At 37.8% G+C, this 21892-nt stretch overlaps 1 protein-coding gene and 1 long non-coding RNA gene across 2 annotated transcripts in view; one reads left to right on the top strand and one right to left on the bottom strand.

Moving 5' to 3' along the window:
• LOC108977324 overlaps positions 1-21892 on the top strand; it is a 169573-nt gene that overhangs the window by 123739 nt on the left and 23942 nt on the right. The gene's annotated exons all lie outside the window — the stretch shown is intronic.
• Positions 16373-18043, bottom strand: LOC108977316 (achaete-scute complex protein T4). Its single transcript, XM_018946936.1, has one exon. The coding sequence runs from the start codon at positions 17855-17857 to the stop codon at positions 16748-16750; it is 1110 nt and encodes a 369-aa protein (XP_018802481.1). The 5' UTR covers positions 17858-18043; the 3' UTR covers positions 16373-16747.

Raw genomic sequence — 21892 nt, 5'->3', positions numbered from 1 at the left:
CTGAACGATTATATCGACCGAATATTGGATATATTGTCATCAAATATGAACACAAGCTTAGAGGAAAGCTTTATCTTCGATAAAGAATTATGCTAAGCGTCAAAAAATGAGTATTTATGGTCTTAGTGTTTTAACGGCTAATAACCCGCAAATTGGGACCAATTGTCGAAAGTATCGATAAAAGAAATTGTCAAGTTTGACCTTCAAGAGAGAGTAGCAACAAAATCGACTCACTTTTGAAGCGAATCGTCATTATGGTGATGAAAAGTGGGTCACTTGCTACAACTTCAAGCGAAAATAGTCGTGATCGAGTCGCGGTGAGGTGAGGTGAAGATTGATGGTCAGGAAAAATTTTCTATTTGTTTGGTGATACTGGGAATGGATTATGGATAAATTCAAAGAGCTGTTGCCCGACGCCCAAAATCTAATTCAGAAATTGAAGTCATTGCAACCATTCTTCGAAAATTCAGCGATATTTTCGGTTCTGGTACTGGTGATGATTAATTCGCCGATAACTGAAATATGGTCTTTTTGCAATAAAAACAAAGCGATATAGAGTGCTAGAGGTGGAAAAACTGCAATCACCATAAGGGCTTTGTTCAAGTTCTTGGTATCCCCAAAGCAGTAGAGTTCCCGTAAAGGCAACTGAAGGAACCATTTGATTTCGAAAGTAATAGGATACGGATATGTTTTAAGAAAAGCTGCTACTTATGTGAAGAACTTTTAGGTTTCCTCTAGTATCCAAGGAATCAAAGTTGAAAATGCATTTTGCCGACCGAAAACGAATGACGTACAGAAACGTGAGTACGAGGTGTTTTAATGCACACAGCCAAAACGAGCTTTCGAAATTTTATCTAACATAACTTATGTGAGGATTAAGGCTCATGGCAGATGTCTCTAATAGTATATGATTTTGTGAACTGACAACCATAATAGACTTTAGTTAAGCACTTCTTCAATCCTAGTTCTGAGAATATTCAATTTGTTACAAATTGGAAAAAAGGCTGATTTTGTTCCAAAACACCAAATTCGGAACTTACTTGGTGGTCAAACTGTTCCTACAAAAATCAAAAGTATTAGAAGAAAAAACCAACATTGAGCTCATATCTCCTCTTATGTTTACGTTAGTTTTTTTAACTCTTTAACACTAACCTTCTCAAAGAGACTTGTAACACTAGCAATTATCCTTTAAAATATTTAGAAAACAAAGCATAAAATTACTATTTCCCCTACATTTTCATAAATAATTCATATGCTTTATTGATAACACGCCCACTTTGTGCTCAACACGCTTTGCGCCCATAATTACCAGCTATTAGCGTTGGCTTCTACCACGCGCCCAAAGCCAACTGCAATTGCACCTATTTCTCTGTAGTCCAGAAAGGTCATTGTCCAGCGCAGGATCATCCTTTGGCTTAGCCGCAACTACTCTGGTGGCTTATTGAAATTCAAATAAGCAGCAACTAAGCAGCGGCAACATTACCGCCTATTTTGGTGTGTGTATAACCGCTTGCATGTGTGTGTATGTAACAAAACGTCTGCGGTGAATTGGCGGTGGAATCAAAGGATACACGCCTTAGGTGTTAAATTTAAGATTTTTAAACACTTTCATCCACCGCCAAGTATGGCACCAGTATTGACTGCGAGTCGTTGGCGGCGGTGGTGTCGGCCGGCGACTAATCAGACTAAGCCACACACATCAATCTATCGTATTTAAATATACAACAGTTTAATCTGCGGCTGCTTAACTCAAACGAAAACATATAATTTGCGCTAATTTCAATTGATTTATGAAAGGATGCAACAAACATTTTGGTTGTATTTGTGCATATGAACAAGTTGGTTTATAAATATGTTTGAAAAATATTTCAAACATTGTTGTTTCGTAAGCCCGTTACCCATTTTTATTCCGTATTTCCGGTACTGGTCTAGATGGTACTTTTGCTAATCTTGTCAGCTATTTCGTTTGCCAAAATTCCTTTGTGGCTTGAAGCCTAGATTTCTGCTTCTGAGGACTGAATGCAACATAATATTTTTACTTTTAATTACCGCCTGGCTATAGACGAATATATACGAGTAGAACTCCTTGATGTTGTTCCCTCATTGTTGGCTATTTCAACCGCTTACCTGACTGCAAAAATGTCTGCTCGGAGTACACGGTAGTATTCTGGAAGCTTGAAGGGTCACCTGAAATCCAGCTCCAAGCAATAGATTCTGACTCCAATTCCATTAGCTATTTTTCAACCGAGACGATCTTTATAAAGAATTCACCTCATGCCCCTTTTTAGAACTGATTGCTGCACGGCTTTCCGCTCCAATGTGGACTGGTGGAAGGTAGTCTTTCGAGTGGGTTTTGCTAACAGCGGTCCACCAAACCAAAGCAATATAAAGCAAGATTGACTTCACTATCGCCGTGTAACCCCAATCCATGAAGACAGGAGCTAGGCCCCAGCTTCTTTTTGCATGTATATAGGGAACGACTGTCCCTTTTTTCCTCGACATTGTTTTTCCATATCAGTGTGGTGTCCAAAATTATTTCCAAGCAATTTGTATGCTCTTTGATTGTTAGCTCAAATCCGTTTAACATTCCATGTCGGATTTTGTATCTCGTTGTAATGAGTACCATATCTGTTCTACCGTAATTTACATCTAGTTTTCCTGATATCGACCGTTGGAGTATGATTCTTAGAGTGTTTGCCATCGCTTTGTTCATGGTGTCAGAGAACTTCTGCGTCACTAGTACAACTTTTTTCTCGGTCGATTAGCCGAGCTCGCTGTTTGCTTCTAGCAGATCCCTTTCTTTTTGGCTGCAATTCCTTCATCGATCCAGTTTGCAAGTCTGGCATCTTTGGATGTGAATTGCAGCCACGTATTTTCTATTCGGCTTCATTCATTTTTACCGTAGCCCAACCCAACTTTTCCTGCTCCTCCTTCGCCTGGTTCGACTTGCAGCAAAGCCTTTCGATAAACTTTCACCGCCGCTTATAGATTGCTTTTGCTTTTAACCCCTCCTTACAGGTTTATGCCTTCGGCCTGGTCAAAAAAGGCTTTCTGCTTAATGCCGTTCCGTTAAAACCCTGACAGGTCTCCGAGTACATTCCTCTCTCGCCATCAATAAGTTAATATCGTAGTTGTAGAACGAGAGGACTCTCTCTACGCACTGATCGGGTTTATCGCGGGTGAGTCATTGAGACCGGAGGTGCAACGCGCAAACGTCAGCGTCAGCAGAGAAACCATTGGTAAGATTCACGGTGGGTTCGGACAACCCAGGCGCCCGCTAAACTCAATAGGTTTTAATAAAGTAATATCTATATCTATACATATAGGTATCTGAGAGTTCTTTTTACTTTCTCTTAATTTTTTGTTGATCGTCCTTGTAGTAGTATAGTCAGTTTTCAACACTTCTTTTGTTAAAAATAAAAAAAAGTTGCTACAAAGTTTGAAAAGAAAACTATTTTATTAAATAAACATTACAAATATTTTCTTAGTAAAAAACTTATTTCTCATGCAATATTTTGTTTKTTTTTTTTAAAGACGATGTTTCTTTTTAACACCAACCAGCCGCCTTTTTAGTTAATATCCTTTGTTGTGTTCTCGAGCGCAGCCTGAACCTGTCAAAACAAATAAACAACGATTATAAAGACATTTGCCTTACCCTCGCTCTTGTTCACAGCCACCACGGCTTGTTCCACAGTGGAGCTGCTTGCTTGAGCTCTTTATCGAGCTGTCAACTTAAAATTAGAGCAAACACAAAGAGGAATTTCTTTGGAGACACACAAAAGGTGGCATGATTAAGTGAAAGAAAAGTGAAAAGGTGAAAGTTTACTTCCGCCTAAAGTGCTCGCTGGGAGTACTGCTCTTTCTCGCCCAATAACAATAAACATTTTTGATCCTTTTGTTGCCAACGCTGGCTTGGCGGGCACTTTCACGTGATGTATTACTATAATCCTTGCCTACTATTTGCTTTACACACTCTGAAAATTCTCGCTTTACACGCTATCTTTCTTCCTAAAAAAATGAAAAGAAAACACATTCATTTCAATTGAATTGTAAAACGTCAACTTAGCATTACAATAAGTGCCACAGCCAGTGAGACAAACAATAAAAATAACAATATGTTTTTGGTTAAATCTTCAGGCCATTGTCTGTTTGACAGTTGAAATGTCAAGATTTGGAGTAAACGCCACAAATGGGTGTGCAGTGCGAGTGATTTATGATATTAAATTCAGGGTCAGGGTTATCCTAATGATAACAGAAACTCACTTTCCCATAGTGAAACTATTTCTTGAAGAAAATCTTTTGATTATTTGCTTATTAAGCTCTACTGCAGGAATTTGATTATTTCGTTTGCTTTAGAATTTTTAATAAAGTTGTAAAAAGAAGAATTAAACTTATTATTGTTAATACAAAAAAATTAAATTTTAGAAATAGAGAATCAATGGTAATCACATGGTAAAGCTCTTCTCTTAAAAAGTGTTATAATTTTGTTAAATAAGTATTATATAAATCCTTATTTTCGTATCGTTTGTAGAGAACCTAATTTTTAGACAGAAATTTCAAGATTTAAACTTTTATTTTTAATCGTAGTCATTTTTACAGACTATTGTGCATCCCCGTTGACACTTTTTCAACAGAACTCTTTGTACTTTGGTGAAAGTCTAACACTACATTCTTATACCTTGTTCACTTTGGAAAATATCAAACATAACTTCAGGAGTTATAATCTCTGGTAAAGCTGCCAGCAAAAGATTTGGAATCAGAGTGCTAGAATAGTTTTTCAAGGCATTTCTAGACATTCCTATATATATGTATATATCAATATGTAATAAATTATCTTACAATGAGTAAATATGCTCAACCTCTGGTTCAACAAGTTTAAATTTCAATGAAGTAAATTTGAATTATTTATTCTTTTTATTCTCTTAGACATTTTCAAATTGTTAAAAAGGTTTGTTTAGAGATTCCGGAAGAAAATATCAAAACTTACATCTGCCCTGTTGTGGTATCTCGAAGTATATAACATTTCTCTTCCTCTTTAATAAGTCGTTTGTTCGATTCCTGTCAGACTTAGGCCATATCAGCATTGTCATCTTGCAGAGTTTTATTGATTTAAATCTGTTTAGGGTATTCGCATATAAAACTCTCTTCAGATCGTTCCCAGAGTCTAGAAAGGGTTCCAGTTTTATCAGCTCCTCCGTTTTTCGTTGGCGAAATTTTTTTATGAGTGGCAATCCAAATTATGCAGAAGTGTAGTTAAACTGTCAATGAGTTTAAAGTCTGACTGCGATTGTTGACTATGTTGGAATTAGTCGAAAAGACCAGCAATGCGACCTGGCAATCCTTGCACGCTACGATATTTATGTACTAGAACTTTACATGCCTTCTTTAAAGTTATCCTTTCACCTTAAGATTCCGACCGAAGTTCATTTTGGACCCATCGGTAAAGATAGATGTAGTATCCTCCGCCTGATTTACATTTTAGAATACATAATAACAAAAAAAAAATAAAAGTTAAATGCGATCTGCGACGGGGCTAAAAACAACTGTCAGCTATGATTCCGACCTTATACGTGAATAATATATAAATAATATATATGACTAAAAATTCTCTAATAAACTGTGACCTACGGTCGAAAAAAATCAAAAAATAAAAAAATGCCAAGAGAAATATAAATTTTTTTCAAAAAACGTCCACCGTCTTCGGTGCTCACTTTACCATCTCTAACCTTGGCGTACCAATCCTTGATGGTTGATTCTCTTGGCCAGTGTCCGGAGACTCGTCATAGAGCTGAGTTGTTGCTTCAACTGTATTTTTTCGTATCAAAAATTATCATTTTATCCACATTTTCTCACAAAATTGAAAATGCTGTAAATATTCCTAAACGACTGCGCATACTGCTCAATATATTCATTAGTAAAATTGGCTTAGCAGATTAATTTCCGATCCGGATATAACTGTATATAACTGTATGAAAACTGTACTACTAACACTCAGAAAGGTGCTACTTGAAATGTGGGTTATAGGTCCTCTTCAACAAAAGCATATTTCAATCATAATATTGCTATCAAATGACATAAAGTCAAGAGGACTTTGCACACAAAGTACCGACATCACAAATAGTGTCTTCAAATTGCCTGCCACCATACCGCAGCACATAACTGTGAATGCATACGATCACAACCTACAATAATTTAAGCAAAGCAAATATCCTGTTGCCTCTCTACCGCAGACGCGATCACCGTGAAAGGACGCGAGAGCAAAAATAGCAAAGCGGAAGAAAACGGGGAATACAAAAAAGTCAAATATTTACACACGCATATATACATACATAGGAATACACTCATAAGAAATATGAAAACGGCACGCAAATGCGACAGTAAACGCCTTTTGGCGAAATTCTTTATGCTTCCACGCAAATGATGCTTACGCGCTCATCAGCAGCGGCTAGAGAACGATACTGTCAGCGCTGTGATGCTACTTTATGACAACGAGGAAGAAGGTCCTACTAGACCATTCCACTGGCGTTAAGGTTATACCTGTGAGTTGTTCGCGAAATTGTAAAGCAATTAAGTTTTACAAGTTGAAGAAGTTCAGCCGCCGAGGAGCAAACTCTACATACTTGCCTTGCAATAAAACGCAGTTTCACTACTGTTTCCAGCGGGTTACGAGCAATACTTGCTACAACTTTAATATCATTGCCCTGGTGTGTATGGAATTATAGCTGATAATTCACTTTAATTTGAGGCAGAGACAACGGAGCAAATAACATGGCTGCTTACACGGAATCGTAGTAGTAGTTATAGCGGCTATATAATAAACAAACGATGCTAGCAAATTGGTGGCAATAATATGCGAATTTATTTGTGAACAAGTGTATGCTATAGGACACATAGCATAGTAATGATGCTTTTGGGCGTAATTTAATAAATTACCAATTATGAGTAAATAAAATAAAAGTCAATTTATGAATGTTAGTTATAGTGTTCTTTCAAGGATTCAAGGTTTCTTCGCTTACTTCGCGTACTTCGAAGAAATTGCTGCTGGCATTCTCAGCTTGTTTTGAGAGTAATTGATTATTGTTTGTTTTAATAGTTAATGCTTAGGTGTAACACTAGTGTACAAAAATAGAAGAAAACTTTACTTTCTTAGATATCATAAAGTTAATTGAACAAAAGAGGAGTAATATAATATATTGGTTGTAAAAAAAGTCTTGCGGTATTTTTATTGAATTTTCAATTGTTCATAAAATTTTTTTTGATGACTCATGCCCAGCTCTTGACCGATGCCACGGCTGCTACTATGCCGCTCTCTTTCGACCAATTCAGCGATTTTATCGCAATATTCGACGACAGACCTACCGGAGTGTGGCGCATCTTCGACCTCCTCTACACCCGAACGAAAAAGTTTAAACCATCGTTGTGCAGTGGAAATGGAAACTGTATCGGGTCCAAAAACTGCATAAATTTTATTGGCGGCTTGAGATGCATTTTTGCCTTTATCGTATCAAACACGTGTTAGCGCGTGAAATGAGCTTTCCAAAAATGTATAGCATGACCCGATGCGACGAATAAAACTAGAACTACGCGCTTTAAGCGCCAACTAGCGAGAATACCGCAAGACTTTATTATATTATCTGAAGTAGCTCAGTTTAGTTAGTAATATGTTTAACATATGCTTACATATCTTTTTCCTGAATATCTTGTTTATACCACGTGCATTTTCTCCTTCTCAAAAAAAAAATAGATAAATACGATTAAAATTCAGAGATTTGGCTATATCATAGCATAGAAGAAAATTGTTTCAAATAGTTTTATGATAGTTTTTGCTTTGAGCAATATTTCCGTAGTATGTACTCGTATTAGCTTTGGCTTAAATCCACGACCGTGTCTTTTTAAATCACTATTGTTCGTAATCTGCCACCACTGCAAGTTAGCCGGAGAACACTTTGTTATGCGTTATCAATATGTTTTATTTCTCATAAATCGAACGCACAAAATTGCATAGAAGTATTAGACGATGTTTTGTAAAAATGTACAGAAGAATTTCACTGTGAGTGTTGGACGTTTCAACAGGACTATGTTATAAATTACAGCGCTAAGCATAGAAAGGAGTTTTTCGCGTCCAAAAATATTCCAGAGATGAAGTAGCCTACGGTTAGTCCAGACCTTTATCCAGTGGAAAACTTCTGGAGCGTACTTGGCAAGTAAATTAACAAATGTGGACGCCAATTTGATTGTCCTTAGATGACTCATAAATTCGATACCAGAACGTCTAATGTCAGTCACAATAAGCAAAGGGAGGGCATACAAGCTACTAAATGTTGTTTCCTTAACACTAAAATTATTTTGATTTTGTCCCATATATCTATTTCTTTCTAAAAAAGGTTAAATTTCTACGAAAAAAAACTGAATTAAATTCTTAAACTTTTTGTTTTCGAACATTGGGTTTCTTCACTTATTTTGAAGTTACAAATATTTTACATTGGTAATTTTATGATAAATTAAAACCCATTTCATCAGTGTCCCAAATAGCGATATCGCTCAGTGTATTCAGTGTATATGCTTATGTTATATATAGGATCAACTTAAAATTTGCGAAGAATATTCACAGTTACTCGCCCGGGAAAATTCGCTCAATTCCTTTCACCCGTTACTGTAAAAATGGACAATGGGACGTAACTCAGGACCTACTCGACCGATATCAACCAAATTCGATGGCTACCATCTCACAATATGAAAATGGGCCAAACCTGATTACAACCACACCTACTTCCCACATTACACAATTTTTAATTTCTGCTGATTATTTCTCTTTGCCATATGCAAATCAAACAAATCTTTAAATTAATCAGGATATAACTTTGTGCGCTTAAAGTAGGCCACCTTATGACCAAAAATCATTCAAATCGTACTAAAACTATTCAAGTCCGCCATACCGAATATGTAGATCAAAGTTCCAATTGAGAATTTTTTATCGAAAATATCATCCAATTCATGAGATATGTTATAGGAATTCCATATTCGATAATAATACAAGGGGCGTTCCAAAGTAAACAGGACTTTAAACAAAATAGAACAAATGTTTTTTTCGGCAAATTCAATTTATTTTATATTATTTTTTCTGCATATCGCTTTTCTTTCATGGGGAAATGCATTTTTCCGGAAAGGAAGAAGTCGCATGGTGCCATATCAGTTGAATACGGGGGTGGTTAATGGTTAAAATGTGATTGTTGATCAAGTAATCGATCACCAGCGTTCATCGATTTTTGGTCGTCAGTCAATTTGTGCGGGACAAACCGTGCACACACCTTTCGTAAGCCCAAAAGTTCGATCAAAATGCGATAAATCTATGTTTAAGAGATGTTTATTTCCATGAGTTTCAGTGATGATTTCGACTGATTTTTGATGAATTCACACACAGTTTTGACGAAATTTCCAGTGATCAAAGATTTTGAAACCACTCGTGCACTCTGCTACGGGATAGGCAATTATCGCCATAAGCTTGTTTCATTAATTGGAACGTTGCGGTACAAGTTTTACCAGTTTTAAAGCAAAATTTAATGTTGGCTCTTTGTTCGAAGCTCATTTCCATACCGATAACACAAACATACTAACACTTAAAAAGCAATAACTTCACTTCTAATTAATGAAATATCATGAAATTCTCACTGGCCAATCGATAAAGACATCAGATTCTAACGCAACAGTCGACATATAGATGGCGCCACCAGGGGCGCTAGATTCAAAATTTCCTGTTTAATTTGGAACGTACCTTGCAGGATGCCTGTGTGACAAAAATTAGTTGCATCAAAGCAATAACATTTAGAAATATTTTCGAATATTCAGTTGATTTTATACGGCATACGGGGCGTGTTCAAAAAGTATCGCGAATTTTGAATTTTCGCGGGTGACGTATATTCGAATTTCGAATTTTTTGTGACGTTATGTTGGCACTCATGTCTCTCACTTATGCCGACAAGCTCGGCCATTTTGGATGTTCATTTAATTGTTGACAGCTGCTTTGCTTGCACGTGTTTTGGATCGTCTTCGATTTTTACCTATTCAAAAAAATGGATCAAAGAACCAGTATAAAATTTTGTGTGAAAAAGGAAATTAGGTGCGCGGATGCATTCCGAATGTTGACTGTGACAWACGGAGAAGCTACCTTGGACCGAAGCAACGTTTATCGGTGGTACAAAATGTTCTCAGAAGGCCGAGAAGATGTGACAAAAATTGGCTTTTGCACCACGATAACACCCCTGCTCACACATCGTTGCTTGTGCGCGACTTTTTGGCCAAAAACAACACACTAATGAYGCCGCAGCCACCGTATTCCCCAGATCTGGCCACCTGTGATTTTTTCTTGTTCCCTAAACTAAAGAGGCCCATGAAAGACGACGTTACGCTTCTCTTCACGAGATAAAGACGGCATCGAAGGAGGAGCTGAAGAAGATAAAAAAAAAATGATTTTTTGAAGTGCTTCGAAGATTGGAAAAACCGTTGGCACAAGTGTATAATATCTCATGGGGATTACGTTGAAAGATACAAAATAGATATTAATGAATAAATAAATAATTTTTGAAAAAACACAAAATTCGCGATACTTTTTGAACACACCTCGCATATCAGCAGTTGGTGATAAAACGATAAATATGGGTTTTTATAATAATAATTTATATCTCTGTGAATGAATTCAGGTGAAAATTTGTCCTAAAAACCACTTATAACCTACAAAACTTACCCATCTGAAGTTAAAGTAGCCTAGCTGCTAGCTCTAAACTTGGAAAGTTACAAGAGTCGGAAATGTTCGGTTACACCCGTGTTTATCCCGTCTTTACCATACCTTTTGTCCTTTTGTCTTTTACGCGCACTTAATTAATTATGCGAACTTTCAAAAGCTCTTTCAAACCAGCAAACAGCCAAAAAGTAACTAAAAACCCGCAAAAATGCCCATAAAAATGCCAAAATTCCAGCTTAAATATGCGAAATGCAAATTTTTCGCGATTTTCGCCAAGGTGAGATTAAGTAACAAGTGTCCTTCGGTGATTGCGCTGACAATTTATGCATGTGAACACTAATAAATACATGTACTCGTATACTTGCTATATATGTATATATGTATGTGTGTATGAGTGTTTTGGCATGTTAACAAATTTCTTAATGCACACACCGACGGACTAATCAGTTTGCGAGCATTATCACAACATTGTACTATTAAAAGTCCATTGAGATAATGGAGTAAACAAACAGAGATGTGGATGCCACGCTGTCCCCTCGAACTAGTGTGTATGTAGGTTTGTATGTATATATATTTATATGTGTGTGTGTGTTGTGACTGCATTTTGCCCACATGTCACTGTTACAAAATATAAATCTTGATTGCGAATCACGAGCAATCAGTGGGAAAGTCAAGCCGAGTCAAGTGGAGCGTTGGCCAAGCAGTGCTTACATATGAAAGTGTATGTATGTATGTGTGCGTGTGTGTATTCGCTAGTTTGCTATTATTGGCTGGAGTAACAGTTATATATATGTATGTGTGGCAGTTCTATGAAAAAAAGCAGTCATACATCAAATGTTGCATGAACGCGGCTATCTCATTTGCGCGATATTACCGCGATGCCATTAGCCGTTATTTATGACTGGTGCCCATTAATTTCATCACCAATTACTTAAGTTCACCATCCGGGCAACTTTTGCAACTAGCTACAACAAATATAGTATATATATATATACCCTGTCTCTTATACACATCTAGATGTGTATAAGAGACAGATTTATGACTGGTGCCCATTAATTTCATCACCAATTACTTAAGTTCACCATCCGGGCAACTTTTGCAACTAGCTACAACAAATATAGTATATATATATACCTGCATATAAAAGCCAATTGATGAACTAGTTCAGTGAAGGTGAGTGCCGCGGCGCGCTGACCAAGAGCTGATGGGGGAAAGGTTGAGAGCAGAGGAGAGCGCTCGCTTATGCTGCATATGATTAGCGCTATGTTGGCTATGCGTTGCTGTGTTGTCACACGTCGCTTCGGCAACATGTTACGCAGCATTATTGGTAAGAGGCAATAACAGCAAACAACAACAGCAACAAAAATATTGCCAGCGCATTTATCAGAATTTCGCTTTGCAGTCTATTGATCTTAATTATGCAACCTGGACAATGTTGCCACAGCAAGCGTGGCAGTCAAAACAACAACGGCAACAACAACAATAAAGACWACAGTGAAAGGAAAAGAATAATGTTATGAAGAATTACGCAAGACTGTGCGACTAACAGCAAGAAGAAAGCATAATAGAAGGCACACAGACAGCAATATACACAAACAAACGCGGTGTGTTGTTAATAAATTTATAATTACAACTTGCCACAAAAGTAAGGAAGGCGAAATGATGGTTGCGGCAAATGAGCAGCGACGCCGCAGCTAAAGCAGCAGCGAAAATCAGTGCAGCAATGGAGAAACAAGTGAGTTGCGGCCAAAAACAACAACAACAATGACAGAAAACAACAACAGCAGTTGTAAGCAAATTTTTGCTGCCGCCAAACAGGATTTGGCTCCCATCGCGCGAGTCGCGTGGCGCAACTATCCACAGTTCTGTGTAAATGTGGTCAACAACAAAGCGCTAGGCAGGTATGTACCTTCTTTGCCCAGTCGTCGCGTTCGCGAGTCGACGCCTGTCCGTCGCTGCCACGCGTATGCGCGTATACAGGTTGTGGCAAGTGGTCTCGCACTGGCACCACGCCGCCATCAACGCAATATTGTGATAACAGCAACAAAAAACAATAACCAGCAGTCATCCACAGCTACAACAACAAAGAACAGGCAACAACAATAAAATCATCGCACACCCAAACAACAACAACACCAGTCAATAAAAAGCCTCTGTGCGGTTGTGGCAACAGCAACACTGCATGCGTGTAACTGTATATGTGCGGTTTCAGCAAAATCATGGCACAGTTGTGGCAGCGGCATACTCACATACATACATACCTGTAGTATACGTACTCATACATATTTGTATATCAACGGTCACATCACCATCGGCATCACTACACCATCATTATCGTCATCAGCGGCCCAGTCGTTCGTGTGGCAGCCCCAACAAAAGCGGCAGTTGAGCCTTTTTAAGTGCATAAGTATATGCTTAAAGTGCATATAGCTGCGTGTGCTTGTGTGTTTTTGCACTGATTTGGTAGAAGCTATGTTTTGTTCGATCTCATTTTTTTTTTTAACCGTGGCACTGCGCCACTTGCGCTGCGAAATGAGCACAAGAACGTGAATTGGTTACTTTGCTGCTTGCGCCACTTTCTCAGCATTTGTTCACTTGCCTCTGTCATGTAATTATTAATTTTCTATATTAGCCTTAGAAGGAACATTGAAATATCCGTATTTTTGTTGGCAGTTTGGAGATTAGATATATTTATGTCAGCAATAATACGGAATATTATTTTCCAAGCCATCAATCGCCTCAGGGTCATCTGCGTAGCCAAACCACTTGTCAAAATCTCACAAGAAATAGTCCAGCGCTGTTAAGCCTTACATCTTGAAGGCCACGTCACAAGCTGACTGTATGGCGTGTAGCGCCGGAACCAAAGATCATTTGCATCAACTTTCTCTTATTCAAGCACGAAAAGATCATTAATAATGAATCATAGCATTTCCAAATGCCTGTAATATTGTAGCCAGTTTCATTTTTGAAAAACTCGGTTCCCAATGACTCGCTTTGCCCATGCAGTTGATGTTGTACAAAGGCTTTGCATCATCATCAAACGCGTAAGGTTTTTTTTTTTATAAACGTGCTCACTTAACCAAAAGTGAGTCCCACGAACCGAACCGTTATTTTGGTATTGAGTATAAAACAAGCAACAGCCGTCCAAAAAACCTACCCCAAAATAAGTATTGCTTTATTGAAAATCAGACTTCTAAAAATCAAAGTTTTGTCTAGGAAAGTTTGACCTCTTTATTGATAGCATTAAGCTACTTTTTTTTTATCAACATATTTGGGTGCCGTGTTACAGCGAAATATATGGAAACTGCTATGTCGATAAGTTTGCTCGAAAAGGCATTATTACACCAATTTCATCAAATTTTCTACGAGTCGGTCACTGCTGTCCTCTTGCGTTCTATCGTTCGATCTTTGGCTCTTCTGTAGAGGGCTGCGATATCCTTCCACCCCAAAATGGAAGACAGGAAATCTTCTGAAGTCCTTGCTCTTAACAAATGTCATGTCGCCGTTATGTTAGATGTTCTGACTGGACTCTATCCAATAGGCTCACAGTCAGTGTGACTAAATATCTTACCGTTTCCATATTGCCAAAGCTATTTAGAAAAAGGTAAAGTGGTATCATTTATACACTTTCTTCTCAACTGTCCAGCTTTTGCCAGACTGTGCTAGAAGCATCTCATTCAGTGAACCTCATGAAGTTGATATTGATATAAGCCACCTTAACAAATTTGTGGTAGGATTAAAATCTCCGTCGGTCCAAGGAGGATCATCTACGAGTATAACCAAAGGTTGGTCATACCACCTAGTACTAATATTCCAAAAACTATTCGAAAGATTTTTGAAATGGAATAATGTGGATCGGCGTGCACATGCTTGACTTGAATAGATCGGTAAATCTGTGTGATTTATTAATCAAATTTAGAGAGCAACTTTTCGTCATAATAGCGAGTCCTTGTTGAAAGCTGTATCTGGTATTACAGAAGAAGCTCGTAAAGAAATAAAGGAAATGCGTGGGAACACAGAGATAAAATATCTTAAAATTGGTTTCGAAAAGTTTGCCTTGTTGAAACCAGGAAACATATCTAGGTGAAATATAAGTGTATTTGATCATAGAAAACAATGAAATTAATGAGTTCTATATCTCTTTTATTAGGCAATTTCTTCGTCACTTTAGGTCCTTTTGCGTATCAGATAATAGGCAACTTACAGTGTGTTTGTTCTTCTGACTATTTTGAGACTCTTTACCAAGAGGTGAACACTAAGCTTTGTCAACGTAGTCATAAGGTGCTTCATATGGTTCCTAGTTCCATATGGTAGACGAAATTTCTTCTTCGAACCACATTGGGATAAAAAACCACTCGAAAAATGTAATTGAATTCTTCGGGTACATAATAGTGATTTTTTTTTCATTTGGTAGGACTATCCTTAATTACTATGCCAAATATGAACGCGATCTGATATACAATTTGTTTACTGCAGCTTCTTCGGTCGATATACCTCAGTAGTGCGTTTCGTGTGCGTAATCGCTGCTTGAAACGGCTTAGAGTTCTTTCAGTTTTATTAAAAGGACAAACTTACTGTGGCATAAAACTTTTCAAAGACGGTCAAAAGATCGTTGATGATATACTGATCAAATTATTTAAAAAGTGAGCATATGGTACTTGAAAATAGTCAAGCAAGTGATAGAGCGATGACAAGAGAGCTCGACATCTCTCACGAGTCCGTTCGAATGATTATGCTGGATATTTTGTGCTTGTCCCGATACAGCTGAATTTTATTATTATTTTTTTTCAAAAAGAGTACCGTAAACAATTAACAATTATGATCTCACATTCACAGATAGCATTACAACCGCCGATGAGATATGAATTTATGAGTTTGACATACAAACAAGTCAACAATCATCAAATTGGCACCAGTTTTCAAAGGAAGCATGTGATACCCCCCAAAAAAAGTAAACATAACAAGCTAAGTCTTCTCAGTCTTGCCGGTCTGTCTTTTTATCTGCGAACTAGTTTATTAGTTTTTGAGATATTTATCTGAAGTTTTTCACATGACTTTTTTTTCCTCTAAGATACTCATATCTTGATCAAATATGAGCAAAATTTTGTATGAAAAATTCTTTTTTGTCAAAGTATCTTTACCATATTTGCCATGGATTTCTCTCCAAAACAGTGATACAATTTTACCAGACTGGACCTCTTTATGAAATATAATAGCATCAAGTTAGATGATCAAAATCAAGTTTTTTATGGAAACTTCTTTACTTGTGAAGTGTAATCTAGCTTCGGTGAGCCGAATTTAACGTTTATTTTTTCTTATACCTTTCGAGCAATATCCTTTAAATACGGAAAACAGTCCTTAAAAATTTATGCGGAATATAAAAATTAGTTCACTAAGTATTTTCTACACAGCAATCGTGTTGTACTTCGTTTTTGAAGAATCGCGGAAATACGCTGTTTTTGTATTCTCAAATAAAATCACAAAAAATATGTGAAAATTCATAAAAAATAAAAAAATATTTTGATTTATGTTTTTCCCATTATTTCGTTTATATATTTGCAATATTTTTTAATTTAGCACAATAAAACTTAATAATAAAAATGCTTAAAATTAATAATATTCAGTTTTGTTTTTTCAGCCTTAAAATTATTTCAGTTTAGTGTCTTCCGGTGGTTTGCTTAGTCTACTTAACGCTAATTTTATTGTCTTCCATTAAAAGTTAATAGCACTTAAGCTAACTGTAAATGCTTTACAAGTAGTCATATCTCTCCATGTACATAATTTTGAACTAAGGCACACAAAAACTACAACTATTTTATATATAATTACGTTATTTTTCAGTTTTTCATTTTTATGAAAAAAATTGGCAAATTCAACTAATTTGACTAGGTAACTGAGTAAACTTAACACTAAGCACACACACATGCATATACATATATTTACATTTCAAATTTCACTGGCAATATTATCCCTGAACATCTTTATTTTTACAATCTGTACGCGCAACGCTCACTGCTCTTGCCACAGCGATATGTAGTCGAGTATTTCCTCATCGTCGGGCGTGCAGTCCTCCTCATGCAGATTGAAGTTGTCGTATGGCTCGAATTTCAACTGCAAATTCGCATCAAGCTGCGCGCTGCCACTATTATTAACGCTACTGTTGCGCTGCGCCTCGCCGCTTACCGCATGTGGCACGGGGGAATGCACAAAAGTACCAGAATCAAAGGACATGCTGGAGTTGAAAGATGAGGTAGGCGAGGGGCAGCCAATATCAAGCTGCGTTTGCGCTGTCTGCATGGGTTGTGGCGCTGCGTACGCTTGCAACGCTTCGGCGGTGAGTAGCGTAGAGGTAAATTGTTGCTGCTGTTGTTGTTGCTGTTGTTGGAAAGCCTGCAAAGCGCTATTGGCCGCGCTGGCGTAGTACAATTGCTCCGCCGCTGCTAAGCCACCCGCGCTCGGTGAGTTGCGTGCTGGTGAATCTGGCGCAAGCAAGCTGAGATTACTGCTCGTGCTACTGCTGCTGCTGAACGAGCTGTTGCTCGACGTGTTGTTGTTGTCCGCGCTGGCCGCTAGTAACAAACCCTCACCGCCGCGTGCGCTGCTCAACTTCTGCGCTGCACTATGTGTACCACTGCCGCTGCTGCCACCATTTAAGTCATCGACCAAATCTTGCAGCCGCCGTATATATTCGACCGCGATGCGCAGCGTATCCACTTTGCTGATTTTCTTGTGCGGCCCACGGCCACCGCCCTTCAACAGATCGGTAATGATCGTTTGCGGTATGTGTTGACGCAGGCGCGCAAAGCTATTGTTCACCTGTTTGACGCGATTCCGTTCGCGTGCGTTGCGCCGCTGCACCGATTGCGTTTGATCGACGCTATACGGACCGCCGCCGTTGCTGGGCGCGCGCGGCGTATACTTGCGCGTTTTAATTTCAGCGCCTGTGCAGCCGCCAGTGGCCACAGTCAATGCGGGCGCGGGCGCTATATTTTGATATTTGAACATTTTCACCGCTGCGCTGAGCTGCTGTTGCGGGCTTATGTTCTTATTGTAGCACTGCAGCGCGTTGTTGGCTTTGGAATTGTTCGGCGTAAAGACCGCGCTTGACATGTTCACCATCGGTGTAAGTTTGCTGTTGCAACTGCTAAGCAACCGTCAGGCAGTTTGAGTATTTTTATTTTGCGCGTTCGTTGTTACTACGACACAAGCACTTCAAAAGTTGTTGTTATGGCAATTTCTATATGTTTACTCAGTACAAATTATTTCAAAAAATCTTTGCGCTTTCTAAAGTTCAAGTGAACTCGATCCTACGACACCTTGCACAAGAATGAGTCCCTTCGTCCTAAACCTTTGCGTTTTGTACCACACTCACAGCCAGCACAACTCCTGCGCCAGGTCGCCAAGGTACCACATTTAAACAACCAATTAGCCGAGCAAACGCGCCGTGAGCGCTCGCTCGAAAGAGCAGCTTGGCGCTTGCTCTGAGCACAGCAAGAAATATTGTATTGATCAGTTTTATGAACAGGTAAATGCAAAACCATAAAAACACACGCAACTCCGAGCTCAGGCGCGCTCTTCAAACAGGCGACCACAACTTCAAATAACTGAGGGATGTGCTCTCACTTAAAATAAGCAGAAAGAGAGTGCTTCTACGCATATCGTACTTATTATAAGTGAGTATGTAACTCTTTGCCACACATCAATTGCGCTCTCGTTCACCTACGATCGCCTTTTTCGTGCACGATCACTCACTCAACTGTTCGAGTAATTGCGCACGCACTCACCTCTAGAAAAAAATGCGCCACCGCTTATCAGTCGGCTCAGGTAAATAATAATGCATTGATATGGCAGGCATGCCTCCTTGTTCTACTCACTCGAGTGAGTGCGTGAGTAGGCTGAGGCCGACCATGAACTCTCGCTCTTCACTACGTTCATGCAAAATGAAATAAAAAACTGTTCCCATTCTGGTTTCAAGTTGTAATTGCCTGTGAAGAGTGTCTGTTTAAAGCCACCTCGGCGCTCTTGCACTGGTTTTTCGACTCTTCCTCATTTACCAGTTTAGTTCTGCGTAACCGATTTGATGGTTTGACTTTGATTTTGAGTTACAAAATATGATTTCACGCACTCACGCTCAGTGTTCATTGAGAACTCGGCAAATAAGGATATGTTATGGATATGGTAGTCTACTCTGTAGTTTGCTTTTATGGAGGGATACAAAATTACGTAAAAATTTGACAGTTTTGAGTGTTTTGTGTCTTAGCAATAAGTATTTTTGAAAAACCATTTGCTTCGAGCTAAAAAGTCAAAGACAATATAACGATAACCAAGTTATAAAGTAAATCAGTCGAGAAGTGTGGCAGGGCGTTACAACGTGCATATATGTGTATTGGGCTGCTGGATTGTTCAGTGTTGCTATTCATCGTTTCCTCAACAAAATGTATTGGTCCAGCACCTTCCACCGCTAATGATAACCTTTGTTAAAAAGAAAATCATGTTAAACAGAAGGGCAACTGTGAATGGGGGACTTTCGGGGTCGTTCATAACTTTTTATATTTACCCTTTTTCACTCTACTTTTGTATGGTTCAGGTGGAGGCCGACCCATGGTTGATATTCATTCGCTAGGTCAATTTTGTTTTCTTTGCTGGTCGTCGGCATTTTAATTTTTTTTTTCTGAAAAGATACGTTCAACTTTTAACTTCGCAGTTCGCATGGCATCGTGTAAGTCCTTTGTAATATCTAGCTGATTTGGTGCGCGCTTCTAGAGCCATCCTCACTACTATAATACTTACCTTACAAATAAAAGTATAGAATCTATGAAATAATAGTTAAACCCTTATGCAAAAAATCAATTTATTCTGCTACGATACATAATTTACCAAGCTGATCTGGTTTATGCAGATCGTTATCTATGTGCCGCTGCTAACCGGTCAATAAGTTATCTACTATATAGTATCTTTTGCAAATCTTATTTTTTACTTTTTATCTAATTTACTATACCAAACCGCCTACTTTGCTTAGGTGTTTATTTTTGGTCTGCTTTTGGAGTAAAAGTCATTCCCTATCTTTTATATAAATAGAGGATACATCATATAACATTTTTGTTCACTTTCAAAACGAAAGAAGGAATCCTTATACTCAAAATCTGAAATTATATGCATTTTTATCGATCGAGGCGAGTAAACAGCATTTGATTTAAATAAATATATATAGACTAGTCTGATTGCTTAAGCACAGTACCCTGTAGTAAGGTGTTGTTGCCAATCAATCGACCATGCAACCAAAACCGAAAACGTCTAAAATTGTTTATATATTTACTTATATTCACTTCCAAAACAGAAAAAAGGAGTATTTTTTGCCGTAATTAAATAAAATAAATAAATGTAATTTACAGAGTTCAATTTGTTAAGAATATACAATTCATTTTGCATAATTTTGGAATGCCTTGATTCCTTTGTTGAAACTGTTAACAAAAATCTTATTCTATCGAACATTAGTTGACAATTATACATATAGTGTATTTATGAAGGTCATGTGAAAATTTGAACTGCAACGGTCCAGCCATATCGAAAAATGTTCCTCATCGACATCTTCAGAAAAGAGCGTTTCCAATAAAACGCGTTTAAAGTTTCGTTTAAAGTCTTGCCAGCTGATTACACAAAGTTAAACGATTTATACAAGGATGCTCATGTCTCCAAACCTTATTTCGTATCAACTGAAAATAACGCAGATATTATGCCTATTTGTGAGAAGTTAAATTTGGATGGAATGAAACCTACATTTAAAGCTCTGAAGCTTTTTGGGCAAATTGAACAGCGATTGTCACTTCATACAGAAATAATCTATTATAAATACTATAACTTTTTGGGAATGGAAACAAATTTTTATTAACAGGAGGCTTAGTCCATTGCTTACTGGGAGAATTTAAAGTCTGTATAATTTGTGCTAATTTATAACTATTGGGCCCACACTTTGATGCTAAAGATTGGTATCAGAACAAAATCTTCGAACAACTAGTGAATTTAAAACTCGTACTTTTCAAGTCAGAAATAGAGTATAGAATGATGGTTGATATTATCTTCAGAAGGGTACGTTAGGTTAGGTTAAGAAATTCAGCTTAACAGAGAACTCACTTTTAAAGCTTAGAACGTCGGACCTTTATTGTAGTTAAAACTCCTATACAATTGATAGTAGAGTATCTCCGGTCTTTGCTCTTGCAATACGTTCAGTGATCTTAGCGAGTGAAGCTTTTTCAAGCACCCTCCATTACTTTCTTCAGTTTCGTAGGAGAAAAGCATTTTTGTTGAGGGGCGCCCCTTTTCGATATTGCTGTTTCATAGTAATATAAGGCATCGATTGCCTTCCTTCATCCTTACTTTCTCTTCAATATTTGGCCTCCCTGAAAGTTTTTGAACAAGGGTAACCTCAGGGCTTATAAGCTTATAGAAGTAAGATATTAGCAAAATTATGCCATTAATATACATATAAACTTGGATGGAATTCGAGCAACATACCAAATCAAAATTCTAATGTGCTTTCCAGTATTTATGTGATTCCTTTCGATTACATATATCTAAGGAAATTCAAATTTCCATCAACGTATGTATGTGATCGGCTTCAATAAGAACCAGGTTTTAACTTTAAACTAAATATAATCGGTTAGGCTTTTGTATCCACTAATATAAGAGGTTTGTCTCCATTAATCTGATGCTATGTCCGTTTGAAGACCTTACAACATTATTTCGTGTATACCGGAATCTTATCGACTCTCACTCCTCAATAAGTCAATGATCTCCATTTCAATAATTTTCAAATGTCCTGCGGAAAGCAATTTGCTATGCACTCAAGCATAAAGCGTATATCCGGGCGTGTATGCCACGTGCAGCAACACGCTTGTCCTTTCAACAAACAAATAAATGAAGCAACATTAAAACGAAGCCAAAAAACAACAGACGTTTTATAATTGCCATGCAATTATCAAAAAGTTATAGGTTCGCCCTAGCAATAAGCGCAATAACGAGGGCAACTTGTTAAGCCACACATGCAACAAGGTAACCAAATCAAGGGCAACTTACGTTCATTAGTATACTGCATGGCGGCTGAGCTGGTGACACATTATCGTGAACTAGAATTTGTTTTTTTTATTTTTTTTTGTA

The sequence above is a fragment of the Bactrocera latifrons genome, unplaced genomic scaffold (assembly GCF_001853355.1).
Source record: "Bactrocera latifrons isolate USDA-ARS-PBARC rearing strain unplaced genomic scaffold, ASM185335v1 scaffold_87, whole genome shotgun sequence".
NCBI lineage: Eukaryota > Metazoa > Arthropoda > Insecta > Diptera > Tephritidae > Bactrocera > Bactrocera latifrons.
The sequence above is the reverse complement of the archived record's forward strand: the minus strand, read 5'-3'. Positions and strand labels throughout refer to the sequence as shown.